Here is a 16,155-nt window from a genome sequence, read left to right as displayed (position 1 = left end):
ACTCCCTTCAGACTCACCGGCATTTGAATCTGTAGATTTTTTTTTCTCTGCTCTGGGTTTGATCTATGACGATCCGGATAGATTAAACTTAGCAGAGTCTAAGATACGCTCACTGCTACAGGGTGATCGACCAGCTGAGGATTACTGCACGGAATTCCGGCGCTGGGCGGTGGACACGCAGTGGAATGACCCTGCGCTTAGAAGTCAATTTTTGCATGGGGTTTCTGGAAGGGTTAAACAGACTCTCCTAATGTACGAGACTCCCGCCTCTCTGGAGGCTGCGATGGCACTTGTAGTACGCATAGACCGACGTCTCCGTCAGGGGGCGCTGGTTTCGTTGCCTCCGGGAGGTGGGGGAGTGGTCGGTGAGGTTGCCGCGGGTGAATCCGTGGAACCCATGCAGATCGCTGGTATAGCACAGTCACCGAGTAACAAGCCTAAACGTCCTTGGCACAGAAGGCAGGGGCTCTGTTTTTTTTGTGGCAAAGGAGGACATTTTATTAACGCTTGCCTTCTGGTACCTAAGAAGGGCGCGCCGGCGGAAAACTGATAGGCTCAGAGGGTTTGGAGGAGTCTTGTCTGAGCCTTTGTGTATCCTCCGTCATGGTTTCCCAGTGTATGCTCCCTGCTAGGGTGGTACTTGGGGGGGCAAATGCTCTCTATTACAGTATTTATTGATAGTGGCTCAGCTGCCAATCTCATTGATGAGAGGTTCGCGCATACAGCGGGATTTCCGGTGGAGAAATTGCCGAACCCCATCCGGGTGGTTACCATCAATGCTTCCCCGTTGTCTCAAGGGGAGATCACAGAGTGTGTGTTGGATATACAACTCCACATCGGAGTATTATACTCAGAGCAGGTAACTTGTAAGGTGCTTAATAACTTACCGGCTCAGATGGTTCTGGGCTTTCCATGGTTGTCAATGCATAATCCTGTTATTGATTGGAAGACCCAGGACATAATTCAGTGGAGCAGGGAGTGTCAGGAGAGGTGCCTGGCTACATGTATTTCCGCTTTGACCCCCAATATTCCGGAGCCGTTGCTGGATTATGCGGATGTATTTTCTGAGAAGGGTTGTTCGGAACTACCACCGCATCGCCCCTATGACTGTGCTATTAGGTTGAAACCAGGGGCCAAGTTACCTAAAGCTAGAATGTTTAATATCTCAGGTCCCGAGAGGCTAGCTCTCAAGGAATATATTGCGGATAGCCTGAGCAAGGGTCATATTAGACCTTCCTCTTCTCCTCTGGCTGCTGGCTTCTTTGTTAAAAAGAAGGATGGCGGTTTACGCCCGTGTCTGGATTTCAGAGAACTCAACCAGATTACGGTCCGTGATCCTTACCCTATGCCACTTATACCCGATTTATTCAACCAAGTGGTTGGTGCCAGGTGGTTCTCCAAACTGGACCTCAGGGGGGCGTACAATCTTATAAGAGTCCGTCAGGGGGATGAGTGGAAGACAGCATTCAATACTTTGAGAGTTTGGTAATGCCGTTTGGGTTGACTATGGCACCGGCGGTCTTTCAACACTTCATTAATGATGTCTTCTCTCAGTTGTTGGGGAGGTTCGTTATAATTTATCTTGACGACATCCTCATTTCATCTCGCGACCATGATACACATATAGAGCATGTTAGACAGGTTCTGCAGTTGCTCAGAGAGAACAGGCTCTATGTCAAGCTTGAAAAATGTGTGTTTTTCGTACAGGAGCTACCGTTCTTGGGTTATATAATCTCCGCCTCAGGTTTTAAGATGGACACCGCAAAGGTGCAGGCGGTACTACATTGGGATCGGCCTGATAATCTTAACGCGCTTCAGCGATTTCTTGGCTTCTCCAATTACTATAGGAAATTTATTAAGAACTTCTCTATGATTGCCAAACCACTAACTGACATGACTAAGAAGGGTACCGACTTTTCTGACTGGTCTGAGCCTGCGGTACAGGCGTTTGAATTCCTCAAGAATAGTTTTGCCTCAGCGCCCATTCTGGTGCAGCCCGATGTCTCCTTACCATTTGTCGTGGAGGTGGATGCGTCGGAGGTTGGAGTGGGGGCTGTACTGTCTCAGGGCCCTTCTTGGGCCAAGTTGCATCCGTGTGCCTTCTTCTCCAAGAAGCTGTCGCCTGCGGAGCGTAATTATGATATTGGCAACAGGGAACTATTGGCCATCAAATTGGCATTTGAGGAGTGGCGACACTTCTTGGAGGGGGCTGTTCATCAGATTACTGTGATAACCGACCATAAGAATTTGCTTTATTTAGAATCTGCTAAGCGCCTGTCCTCCAGACAGGCTCGCTGGGCATTATTCTTCACCCGGTTCAACTTCATTGTTACCTATCGACCTGGGTCGAAGAATGTTAAGGCAGACGCTTTATCGAGGTGTTTTCCTGGTGGAGAGTTATGTGAAGAGCCGGTGCCTATTCTCCAAAAGGGTGTGGTGGTATCTGCCATCACGACAGAGATTGAGGCAGAGATTGCGGAGGCTCAGGAGGTGGTACCGCCGGGGTTGCCTGCTAATACATCTTTTGTGCCGCTACATCTACGCTCTAGAGTGTTGGGCGAACATCACGACACTGTACTGGCAGGTCATCCAGGGGTTAAGAGCACTCTGGAACTGGTATCGCGTCGTTTTTGGTGGCCTAAAATCCGGCAGGATGTGGCCTCATATGTGGCTGCCTGTACCACGTGCGCACGGGCCAAGACTCCTCGTTCCCGTCCCGCTGGTAACTTGCAGCCTCTCGGGGTGCCCAGTAAGCCATGGACTGAGATTTCCATGGATTTTATTACTGACTTGCCCGCCTCGGCAGGGAACTCGGTCATTTTGGTAATTGTTGATAGGTTCTCCAAAATGTCACATTTCGTTGCTTTACCGTCTTTGCCCAATGCTAAGACTCTTGCTCAGATATTAATTCGCGAGGTGGTCAGACTTCATGGTGTCCCGTCTGACATTGTGTCTGATTGAGGTACGCAGTTCGTGGCAAAGTTTTGGAGAGCTTTTTGTTCTCGCCTTGGAATCAAATTATCTCATTCATCGGCTTTCCACCCTCAGTCGAATGGACAGACTGAGTGGATGAACCAAAACCTGGAGCAATACTTGCGCTGCTTTATTTCCGACAATCAGGAAGAGTGGTCAGCGTTTCTTCCTCTGGCAGAATTCGCAATAAACAACCATTGCCAGGAATCGTCTGGGGAATCTCCTTTTTTTTGTGTGTATGGTCAACATCCTCAATTTTGCACCTTGCGTCAGGGGTGCTCAGTTGGCGTCCCTGAGGAGGACCAGTTGGGAGCTCAATTGTCGTCTGTTTGGAGGAGAGTCAAGCAGCGCTTGTTGAAGGTGGGTTCCAGGTACAAACGGGTGGCTGACTGCAGACGTGTGCCAGGTCTGGACCTGTGTGTGGGTGATTGGGTGTGGTTATCTACTAGGAACATTAAGCTCAAGATACCGTCACTTAAGTTGGGTCCCAGGTTCATTGGCCCATTTAGAATCTCCGCAGTGATCAACCCCGTGGCATTTCGTTTGGAGTTGCCGGCTGTGTATAAGATTCATAATGTATTTCACAAAGCATTGCTAAAGAAGGTCGTGGGTTTGGTGGATGGTTCCCCCGGGCCACCACCTCCTGTCTTGGTGGATGGCGAGTTGGAATTTGAGGTGTCCAAAGTGGTGGACTCTAGGGTTGTGCGTCGCACTCTACAGTACCTGGTCCACTGGCGTGGCTATGGTCCTGAGGAGAGGACATGGGTGCCGGCCTCTGACATTCATGCTGATCGACTGGTTACTATGTTCCATCGTCGCCATCCAGACAAGCCAGGTCCTCGACATGGTGAGGTTCTGGAGGTCCCTCGTAGAAGGCGGGGTACTGTCATGTCGGACACTCTTCACACCAGGGTGTCCGGCAGACAGCGGTAATACCCTGTTGGGTATTCTGTTCCAGTCGGGATAGGGTTAACCAGGTTGTCATGCTGGCTGAGGGCTGGGCCACGCCCTTGGTCTTTAAATAGTTCGTCCTGACTATGGGCGTCGCCGACTATAGCTTTTGCCTAGTGCTAGCAATACCGGTCAGCAGTGGTGGTGTTGGAGCGTCTGATATCTGGTGCAGTATATCCCTCAGTGGTTCTTTCTCCAATCTGTTATATATATATATATATGGTTGCCCTTGCACATTATTGTATTAACTGTGTGGTGTTTCTTTTACCCCTGTCCATACGTATTTGTGGGGTCTGGTGTCTGGTCCCCTCACTGGGTGGAGGGAGGTGGGTTCAGCTTAGGGCTGGACAGGAGACAGGGACAGGGTGGAGGCTCAGACAGGCACCCCTTCAGTGTAAACCCTGGGTAGAGGGACAGACAGGGTTCCCCTAGTCTGAGGGACATCGCAGGGGTCCCGGGGTTTTTGCCTAAAGTAACCTAGGCATACCTTGACACCTATGATGTGTAGACGACTGTGAAGGTCTTGTGCTCAGTCTTGTTTTATCCCCCAGTATTATATGTTTTATACTTGTGTAATAAGAACGGTGGGGATGGCAGGATTAGAGCTGATCATAGATGGGACTTCTCCATCTGTCTGTGACTCTTACAATATTTGTTTCAGGGTGAAGATCTGACTCATATTAATACTACAGAGACATATGTGAGGGGTGATGAGTGGTGTAAAGAGGAGATTCCTACATATGACTACCCAGGTGAGTAGTAACCACTGAATGCAGAGAAGTCGCAGATTCCTCTCAGTCACCTGCTGTGGCTACTATATCGGTGGTGTAGGCCGGCCGTATTACCATGATCACCATTTTGCCTCTAGACCACAACATTTTCCTCCACCCAAAACTGTTCAAATGACTTTGGGTATTGAAAGCCCTTTTCTATAGAACTTACAACCTGGTAGATCCACCTACTCCCTGGAAGTCAAATGACAGCGTACGTAGAATGTGCTGACAAGATACAAAATCACTTGAAGAAAAATATCATGATGGCCCATAAGAGAAAGCGGAGGGTAATGATGCTGTTGGCTTCCTAGATCCCTGAGATCTTATCGGATGAATCTTCTCTCCCTTCTGTGCTGCTGAATGTCTCATGGTCCCTTCAAGACCAGGTCCAGTCTTTCTAGTCAAACTTTGCTTTTATCAGCGACAACATTAAATTTGCAGTGAGGCCAAGTGTGAATTTCTGTATAATAACTAATTTCCCTTTATCCTCACGTTTCAATTAAACTACCGTAATTTTCGGACTATAAGATGCTTGAAGAAAATGGGAGGTGTGTCTTATTATCCGGATGTACCGGCTCTGGCTGTGGTGGCGAGGCGGGGGAACGGTATCGGCGGAGCAGCGGATCACAGGAAGCTAGAGCAGGTGGCTGTGGCTAACTCCTGTTCCCGCTGCTAAAGAGAAATGAATATTCACTGCATTCCACGCCAATGGGCTTTAAGGGCAATGAATATTAATTGCTCTTTAATAATAGTATCTTGATCTGATTACCCCCCAACCCCGGTCTTGGTATGCAAGGCCCCATCCTTATAATTGGCCCACACCCCCATCCCCATCCTGGTATGCATGGCCCCATCAGAAAACATTAAAAAAACAAATCATTACACTTACCTACCCCGCGCTCCCTCGCAGCATCCTGCTCCGGTGCCAGCAACTGCTATATGCTTGTAATCAGCGCATGGCAGGGACGTCACGCGCTGCTCATAAGCAGAGCACAGATGCCAGGACTGTGCACTCAAAGGGAAGTGAGTATTCATTGTTCTTCAGTGTCAGCCGCCAGCTTCCTGCTGCTACTGGCGGTCACGTGTGCCGCTACTTAAGAGAAATATTCATGAATACTCACTGTTCTCAGCGCTGCTTACAAGCATAAAGCATTTGCTGGCACTGGAGCAGGACGCTGCGAGGGAGCGCGGGGTAGGTAAGTGTAATGGTTTGTTTTTTTAATGTTTTCTGATGGGGCCATGCATACCAGGATAGGAATGGGGGTGGGGGCCACTTATAAGTATGGGGCCCTGCATACCAGGACGAGATGGGGCTGTAGGTTACCAGCAGGTGCGTTGGATGCAGTGACGAGCAGGAGGCAGAGCAAGTGTTAACGGGTGTCTTTATATAACCAAAGAAAAAGATAACAAGGCTTTCTCCACGCAGGGAGTTAATATATACAAGATGCACAGAAGTATTGCGTGGACAAATACGTAGGGTTCAACTTATCAGACTCATCTGGAAGGAGGTGGTTGGAAGATCCCACGATGGCGCCGCAGACAGCGCGTCACATTGAGGAAGCGGTCCTGGATGTACCGGAGGCACTGTCTTTTAGCGGTGAAGAAGAGTCTGGGACTTTTTGGTGGGCTGCTGTAGGTCCGGGTACCGGTGGCTGTTGTTTCAACGGATGAGGCGGAGAGTTCCGGTATCAAGGCAGCAGCCGCGGCTGTAAAGTCAAAGTCTCCGACGGGAGCCGTGCACTGTCAGCTGTCAAGCGTTGCACAGTACGTTCAGCGCTTCCTGCCTGTGGTCGCGTAGGGTCAACGTCCCGCAGCAGTAAGCGGTCACTGGTGCTGTTGATGGATGTTGGGGGTGCGCACTCAAGCGCAGTCTGCCGTCAGTAGTGTTACCCACAGGTAGGGAGCAAACCTTCCCTGCACCTCCTGTCTTCCGGCTAGAGACCCCAGGTTCCCGCGCACCCCCCTTTTTATATCAGACCCGCCCTTTGCAGCAAAGGTCACAGGTCTGTCCCGCTCAGGTTCTCTGTCCCCCTTCAACACTAGTGGCAATCCCAATGGTACCGGCCCAGAGACACTGTTGCCTTTATTGTTCCGGTCCTTCCTCCTACATCCCCCCACTCTTTTTGCTCGCCATTCTACGGGTGAAGATTTGTGGAGAGCGTTAGAAAACTTTTACCTTCTCTGGATTCGCTTCTGCCATACGAATTGGTCTTGCTCATAACGTTCGGGGGGGTTTGCCAGCTGTTGACCATTCGGAGCGTCGTAAGCTGGGAAGAGTAGTGGAGCTCTCTGGAGAGGTGGAATCTGGCTGTATGATGGGGGATCCAGAGATGTACTCTTCTGGAGGGCCGTCGCTTGGTGTGAGGACGTTCTCTTCCTCTTTTTCTTCTAGAACTGCTGGAGTCGGCTCCAGGGCCTCGGGAATCTCCTCTGGTCAAATTGGGTCTCTAGACTTCGTAAACAGGGTCTCTGGATTTCGTAAACAGTTCCCTCAGAACTGACTCGTCACTTCCGATAAGGTTCCTTCTCCCAACGGTGTTCCAGTTTGTTTTGAGGACGTTTCTCTCTCACCAGTACTCGATCTCCTACTTGAAGCTCAGCTGCCTGGCAAGGGGCCTGACTGAGTGTTCTAGCTCTTGTTTGCACCAGCCGATGCAGTGTCTGTAAACAATGCCGGTGATCTAGGACCAAGAAGAGACCCCCTCTCCTGGGCTGGATATTTTTCTTCAGGATCCAGTTCCAGCTCGCTGATCTCTTTTCCTTCACGACTGAACAGCAGGGTGTAGCCAGTAACTCGATGTACACAATTATTGTACACTCAAACCAGTTCGGAGACATATTCAGGCCAACAGGCTTTTCGGTCTTCCTCTAGGGTTCGAAGCATTTGAATCAGAGTCCGATTGAATCTCTCACAAGCTGCGGGTGGTACGGAGTGGTCTGAGACATGTCGATGCCATACAGGTGATGCAACTGCTCCATTACCTTCCCCAAGAAGCAGACACCTCGATCCGAATGAATCCGTTTGTGACAGCCGTAGATCTGAATAAAATTCTTACGGATGGAGTAAGCGGCGGACTCTGCGGTTTGGTCACGAGTGGGAGTCACCACAGCAAACTGTGTGAAGTGGTCACCCTGGTGAACTGGGCCAATGGTGTGATAATCTATCATCAGGAGTTCCAGGGGGCGGATGTCGCTATGGTTTGGACGGGAGCCCTTTGCTCAGGCGGCTTCGCCAGTTCACACTGCCGGCATTTCCTGCAGGCCTTCTCAACCTCTGTCTGCAGTCGAGGGTGGTAGATGAATCATTGTAACCACCGGAAAGTTTTCTCCGGGCCAAAATGTGTTCCTCCTTCATGTGCTTCACGGGCAATTTCAGGAAGTAGGGTTTCAGGTGTTACTGCTTGCCATGTGGCAGCCAGCTCCGTCTGGAGCTGTATCTTCCGATATAATAGTATCAGGATCCTGTCAGCGCCGGCGGACTGCTGCGGCTGAACAGGATAACTCACCCAGACTACGGGGGGACCCGGGGTCCAATACTGCAGGGAAAATTCTGACACCAGGACCTGCGACACTGAAAGTAGTTTAGCAGCACCAGGACCTACGATCATGTGACCACAGGGGGCGTGGCTTAGCGTCCTGCTGCTGGAGATGGCAATAGAGTTCTATAACAGGAATCCTGGAGTACAGGCTAGGGAAACTCAGATCAGACAAACGGAGGGTCATTCACAGAGGGGGCGGCGTGGTACCAGGGGGACAAGCAGAGAATAGTCAAAACGTAAGCAATGAATCATGCACAGAGATGGCAACGCAGTACAAGGGGGGAGTCAGAAAATAGTCAGGTCCAAAGCAAAAGAGTCATACACGGGAATATCAGAGCAGTACAAAAGGAACAGGCAGAACTCGTAACAGGGACAGAACCGGATCAAAACCAAGCAAGCACAAAGTATCACAGTCACAAAGCACACTAGGGTCACACACTCAGCCAAGGGTCTGAGTATAAGCGACAAGGAGTGAGCCCACAATGAGGCTATAAAAAGCCTCCCAGAGTCTGAGTGAGGCTGTCCAGATTAACCTCTGAACTACCTGATCACACAAACAGCAGATCATGACAAATAGCCCATTCTTCATCTGTGGGCACTCCCACTGGCGAAGGATCCAGAGGGTTCCGGGGGACAGAGCGCCCCTCTGGGCCGTACTGGGAAATCTTCCTTGAGTTACACACCGTCGCAGTAGGGTGAGCTCCGTATTTTTCTGCTGTAACTGAACCCATTCATCCCTAGATTGACCCAAAATGCCTTCCGTTGTCTTTGCTCACAGCTGTTCCTGCGTCGCCACTACAGTCTTGGCGGGCTCCATGAAACATGGAATCTCTTCATTTTCCAACTCCTCATCTCTGCTCAGTCCGAGGGCAGCATGGCGGATCCTGGAAAGAAAGTCGGCATGGCTGTTCTCCACTCCTCTCTTGTAGGCGATTTTATACCTAAATTGGCCATTCTGGCCACCCATCACTGTTCTCATGCCCATAATTTGGCATTTTCTAGATGTGCCAACGGGTTGAAGTCCATGCGTACTATGACTTAGACAAATATTCCGCAAACCTCTCCATCATAGCCCACACCAACGCGAGCAGCTCCAACTTAAAGGAGCTGTAGTTGTCAGGATTATGTTCAGAATCGTGAAGGGACCGACTAGCGTATGCGATCACCCTCTCTCTTCCGCCCTGCGCCTGAGACACAGCTCCCTGTCCGTGCAAACTCCCGTCAGTGTGGAGAATAAACGGTTGAGTAAAATCCGCGTAAGCCAAGACAGGGGCCTTGGTTAATGCCTTCTTGAGATCTTGAAAGTCTTCTCTTGCGGTTCTTGCCAGTGGATCTTCCAACTCTTTGCACTGGACAGCGCCCCTTTCAATAAATCCAGCAGTGGCTGGGCTCAGTGGGCAAAGTTCTTCACAAATCGACGGTAGTATTCTGTCAAGCCAAAGAATGCATGAACATCCTTCACCATTTCTGGAGTAGGCCAGTCCTGTATGACTGCGATCTTTTCCCGTGATGGCCTCACGCCTTCTGCTGAGACTACATGCCCCAAGTACTCAATCTGGGTACGAAATAGATGGCATTTCTGCGGCTTTACTTTTAATCCGTGTTTCTGGAGACGACTGAGTATCTGCTCTCTGCGTCATAGATGCTCTTCAAATGAAGCCGCATACACAATGATGTCGTCCAGGTAGATCAAGGTGGCTTCAAAGTTCAGGTCGCCCAGGCATCTCTTCATCAGCCGTTGGAAAGTCCCGGGGGCATTGGCCAAGCCGAAGGGCATCCGATTGAACTGAAATAACCCCATGGGTAGTATGAAAGCTGTCTTCGCCCGATCCTGATCTGGCATGGGCACCTGCCAGTATCCGCTGGCCAGGTCGAGCGTGGAGAATTACTTTGCTCTTCCTAGAGCAGACAGGGACTCTTTAATGCAGGGAAGCGGATACGAATCCCTTATGGTACAGGCATTAAGCTTCCGATAATCCACACAGAAATGCAGAGTGCTGTCCTTTTTCCTCACCAGAAAGATTGGAGCTGCCCATGAGCTTTGACTCTCTCGGTTGACAACCTTTTGCAACATCTGTCCCAACATCGTCTTCACCTCCTGATACAGTTGTGGGGGAATTTGCTGGTAACGTTCCCCAATGGGTGCGGAGTCTCCAGTTGGAATTTCGTGAGTAATGGCCATGGTACAACCGAAATCATCCTCATGACGGGCAAACACCTCTCTATATCGTCCCAAGAAGTTTTTTACTTGCTGCACCTGAGACGGAGTGAGCTCTGAGAGCTCGGCCCGCATCTGCTCCAGGATTACTTGCCCCTCTAGGGTAGGTTCCGGCTCTGTAGCCATGGTTGAAATCACTGTCACTGTCCAGGAGTCCCCCCAACAAGCTTCCAGTTGCAGTATCTGGGAGAGCAGAATGTCTTTAGGCAAACCCATTTCCTTGGCCACTTCACTTCGGGGCCACAAGGTGATATCTCGATCTTCTAGGTTTACACACCGAATGGGAACAGCCCCGCCTTTTACTGTAGCCAAAGAGCAGGCTAACAAGAATCCCGAGGGTAACTGCTCCGAGAAAGAAGGCTCGATCTGTATCTCCACCCCTTCCAAGGGAATGCGACCCCGGACAGGCAGAGAGATTAATGTTTGTCTGGGTAGTAACACGAGCTTCACTGACGAGGGTGCAATCACTTTCCCCAGCACTTCTCCCTCTCGGCACGACTTCTGGGCTTGGGCTACCCGCACCAGCTGTTGGATGATTTTCCTCTGAGGGGGGTGTGGGAGCTCCATTGCTTCAGGATTTTTTGGGAGGGCTCATTGAAAAGGAGACTTCCGAACTCTTTTAGCACATTCATCCCTAACGTGACTGTATGTTCATGGCTCTCCTCCCCTTGAGTCAGCACCACACCCCTCCATCCTAGGTCTTTGCCACAGAGAGAAACCTGCATCCAAGCTACCCCTGCAACCGGGATTGGCAACTGATTGGCAACCATCAATTTTATCACGGTTCCCCATTCAGGTCTCATAGCTTCAGGGAAGTGTTGCCGGAAATAGGCCTCAGGCATGGTGGTCACTTGGGACCCTGTATCCACCAAACATTGCACAGCACGCCCCTCGAATTCTGCCCAGATCAACGGGCACGTAGACACTAAATTTGTGGGACTTCCACTACTCCCCCGTATCTGTTCTGGCTCCAAGCGGAGTCCCCCCGGCTCAGAGCCCTCTAGTTTAACGGGCGGCGAGGTTGGTTTCTTCCTCGCCTTGGACATTTGTCCTGTTTCCCCATATTCATAACAGGTGAGGGGTCGCTGTTGTTGGTACATTCTGGAATCATGGCAGGGCTCTGCCCCAGAGCGAGTCACAGCAGCTTCAGCCTTTTTCTTAACTTCCGCCAACTCTCCTTTTATGTCCTGCAGTTCTTTTCTCATCTCTTCAACCCATTGGGGCTTGGCCACCGCACTCACAGATGTTTTAGTGCACTGAGCCTTCCCCACTGGGACTGCCACCCCTGCTTCTGCTCCCGTGTGCACGCCTCACTCCCTATTTTGGAAAACGTCTGGCGAAGATTCACCCGTACGCGCTCCCACAAGGCCTGCTTCGTCAGGGTATCCCGCAGTCCAGTCACTAAGAGGTCTCGCAAAGTTACGTCTATGGGGCCCACTCCCACACTGTTCTTTCTAACAGTGGCGGTATTAAGTTCTTGCAGAGCATTCATATGTTGGGTCACTGTTTCACCTTCCCTCTGCATACGGCTGAATAGGTGAGTCCTCAGTTCCTCTACATCAGTCGGGTCCCCATGAGTCTCCTCTAGGAGCTGCAGAACTTTGCCGAAGGTATCGTGTTACCTAGGGGTCCGTAACATTACCGAGTTTCGGGCTTCCCCATCTAAGGTCATAATGGCCACCTCAGCCTCTAAAGCAGGGGTCATCGGGTGCATTCTCATCATGGCCCGTATCCGCTTGGTCCAGCTCCGCAGCATGGTGTTACTACCGGTGTACTTTGGCAGATTATTCAGTATGGCCACCAATGATATGCTAGACCTTGGGCTGTCCCCAACTCCTTGGTCTGCCACCACCATGCTGATAGACTGCATCCTGCCAACTACACCAATTGTAGGTTACTAGCAGGTGCGTTGGATGCAGTGACTAGCAGGGGGCAGAGCAAGTGTTAACGGGTGTCTTTTTATAACCAGAGAAAAAGATAACGCTTTCTCCATGCAGGGAGTTAATATATACAAGATGCACAGAAGTATTGCGCAGACAAATATGTGGAAGTTCAATATTATGCAGTGACAGCTTGACTTCAGCTGTCAACAATGATAACAACAAAAAAAGAATTGCTAACGGCGGGAAAGGAAAAAACGTAGGGTTCAACTTATCAGACTCTGTCATCCGAAGGGAGGTGGTTGGAAGATTCCACGATGGCCCCGCAGATGGCGCGTTACTTTGAGGAAGCGATCCTGGATGTACCGGAGGCACTGTCTCTTAGCGGTGAAGAAGAGTCCGGGACCTTTTGGTGGGCTGCTCTATGTCCGGGTATCGGTGGCTGTTGTTTCAGCGGATGAGGCGGAAGGTTCTGGTATTAAGGCCGTAGCCGTGGATGTAAAGTCAAAGTCTCCGACGGGAGCCATGCACTCTACACTGTTTGCTGTCAAGCGTTGCAGAGTACGGTCAGCCCTTCCTGCCTGCGGTTGCGTAGGGTCGGTGTCCGGCAGCGGTAAGCAGTCACTGGTGCTGTTGCTGGATGGTGGGGGGGTGCGCACTCAAGCGCAGTCTGTCGTCAGTAGTGTTACCCGCAGGGAGGGAGCAAATCTTCCTCTGCTGCACCTCCTGTCTTCCCGCCAGAAGCCCCAGGTTCCGGCGCACCCCACTTTTTATATCAGACTCGACCTTTGAAACAGAGGTCACAGGTCTGTCCCGGTCAGGTTCTCCGTCCCCCTGCCACACCAGTGGCATACCCAATGGTTACGGCCCAGAGACACTTGCCTTCATTGTTCCGTTCCTTCCTCCTACAGGGCCATGCATACCAGGACAACATGGGACCATGCATACTAGGATAAGGATGGGGCCATGCTTACCAGGATAGGGATGATGGTACCATGCATACTAGGATGAGATAGGGGATCCTGCATACCAGGATAGGGATGGGACCATGCATACTAGGACAAGATGGGGATCCTGCATACCAGGATAGGGATGGGACCATGCATACTAGGACAAGATGGGGCCCTGCATACCAGGATAGAGATGGGACCATGCATACTAGGACGAGATGGGGCCCTACATACCAGGATAGGGATGATGGGGCCATGCATACTAGGACAAGATGGGGGCCAGGCATACCAGGATAGATATGAGGTGGAATGCATACTAGGACGAGATGGGGCCCTGCATACCAGGACAAGATGGGGCCCTGCATACCAGGATAGGGATGATGGGGCCATGCATGCCAGGATGGGGGCCAATCATACGAGGATGGGGATGGGGCCATGCATACCAGGATAGTGATGGGGCCATGCATACCAAGATAGGGATGAGGGATCCATGCATGCCAGGATAGGGATGAGGTTGCCATGCATACCAGGGTAGGGATGAGGGGGACATTTGTATCAGGATGGGGGTGAAGGGACCATATATACCAGGATAGGGGATATTAAGTACAGAATTGACCACATTTTTTGCTTCAATTTGTTTTTCCTAATTTCCTCCTCTAAAACCTAGGTGTGTCTTATGGTCCAAAAAATATGGCAAGTGTGAGTTTCCCTTTAGCCTGAAATTTCAATTTCTTTTAAAACCAACTATTGCTATTTTAGAATTTTGGATAACTAGAGGAGGAAGACCTGTGAAGACTCAGACGTCAAGGTTAGATTTCAGAAAGGTAGATTTTAAGGGATTCAGAAAGAGAATTGGAGGGATCCAAGGGCTGGATATCCTTAAAGACAAAAATGTCCAGGAAGGATGGGAAATCTTGAAAAATGAATTTCTCAAAGCACAATTGTTAACAATTCCGAAAAGAGGGAAGAATAGGAAGCATTTAAGGAAACCAGGATGGATGAACACAGAACTTAAGCACATGCTAAAAAGGAAGAAAAAAATGTTTATAAAATGGAAAGAGGGAGGCATATCTAAAGAAGAATATAATGCTGTCTGCAGAACCTGCAGGGCACAAATCAGATTAGCTAAAGCTGACAATGAATTGAGGCTTGCAAGAGATGTCAAAAGCAATAATAAAGGATTTTGGGGATATCAAAAATAAACAGATTGACCTGCGCTATAGGACTAAAGAAAATAAGCAATGATAAAAACCAAATAGAAAAACACCTGCTCTAAAACATACATGGATAAACTAATGGCATGTACAATATATATAACAGATCACTCACCAATAGAAGGCAGACCAATAGATGTGATGCACATTGGTGGCTGTGACTGCTGCTTTTTGATAGAGGTGAGAAAATGCACGATTCTATGATTCTAACTAACTTCAAGGAGGATTGTGATAATCTACAGGACAAACATTCCACCTGTGCCATGATATATCTCTAAACTGTGCGTGGCTGATGGCTGTAATATACATTTATTCACGCCTGCAGGAGATGTGTTGGCATGGCTCCAGCCCTGGTTTCATGGATTCACTCCACGTCATAAATTACATTATGTTTTCCAACCTAAGAAATTCAGATTACTGCACAATGTCTCCTGAAATGGAGGCACTAATACTTTCTCTAATCTTCTGGTCAGGACTCATAGTGGCTCCAATGGTCCACTATAAATGAGTGCAACTCCAGTTTAGTGTTCTCTCCTCATACATACGTTGTTGTTGGGGATGTAGCATATTTTTTTATTCTGTCTTTTTTTTTAACCTGTTCCTTCTGTATGATAGTTTGATTGTGGTGGGATCGGCCTTCCTGCCTAATGTGAGTCTATAACTTCTTGATAGTCTTGGAAAAAAATCTCTCCATTGCCTCTTCCAAATGCCTAAGATCTAAATATAAAAGGGATCCTGTCAGCAGGATTGTGTTCAGTAACCTACAGACACTATCAGGTCGGCGCCGTTATACTGATTACAATGATACCTGGTGATGAAATCCGTCTTGTGGTTGTTGTTTAATCTGTATTTGTAGTTTTCAGTTAATAAGATTCTCGTGCTCTGGGGCGGGGCTGTGGTGGCCCATGGGCGGGGCTTTATGTGGTGCGCTGATTACATATTCATCTGTATTGGCTTATGACAGGTCGCTGATCCCTCACTGACCTGCCCCCCATTTTTACATAATGCATATAATAGTATTGATATTATTGTTGATAATGCCTATAATATTGTGGCTATTGTGAGGCTTAGAAAAAAAAAATTACACATGACACTGACGGCGCCTGTCCAGTAGCCTCTATCTCTTACTTATAGATGGTACTGCGCTGACATTTTTCTGTATGTAATTTTTTTATGTAAAATAGGGGGCAGGTCACTGAAGGATCAATGTCATAAGCAAATACAGATTAATATGTACGCAGAGCACCACATAAGGCCCCACCCACAACGCAACCCACAGCCCCGCCCCAGAGCATGAGAATCTCATTAACTGAAAACTACAACTACAGATTAAACAATAGCCAGCCCGCAGCTGCCCAGAAAAGGCACATCTATTAGATGCTCCAATTTCGATGCTTTGCCCGGCTCTTCTCACTTGCCCTGTAGTGGTGGCACGTGGAGTTCATATTTGTAGGGTTGATGTCACCTTTGTATTGTCAGGTGACATCAAGCCCATGGCTTAGTAATGGAAAGGTGTCTATTCATTACTAACCCCATAGTTACATGGTAAATAAACACACAGTCAGAATAAAGTATTTTATTAGAAATAAAACAAAACAGTTTTCCTTTTTCAAAAATAACAAACACAGTTATACTCAACTAACACCTAAGTGGTAAG

General features: G+C 49.2%; 1 protein-coding gene across 1 annotated transcript in view; it reads left to right on the top strand.

Annotated features, from left to right (window-relative positions):
* LOC141060289 (zinc finger protein 184-like) overlaps positions 1 to 16,155 on the top strand; it is a 34,351-nt gene that overhangs the window by 14,585 nt on the left and 3,611 nt on the right. The window contains exon 4 of the mRNA XM_073556505.1: positions 4,586 to 4,676. Within this exon, the coding sequence (XP_073412606.1) occupies positions 4,586 to 4,676 (91 nt within the window). The remainder of the gene's footprint in view (positions 1 to 4,585; positions 4,677 to 16,155) is intronic.

This window comes from Dendrobates tinctorius, unplaced genomic scaffold (assembly GCF_039654945.1).
Source record: "Dendrobates tinctorius isolate UK_male_01 unplaced genomic scaffold, ASM3965494v1 ptg000233l, whole genome shotgun sequence".
NCBI lineage: Eukaryota > Metazoa > Chordata > Amphibia > Anura > Dendrobatidae > Dendrobates > Dendrobates tinctorius.
Note: the sequence above shows the minus strand (reverse complement) of the source record. Positions and strands in the feature narration are given on the sequence as shown.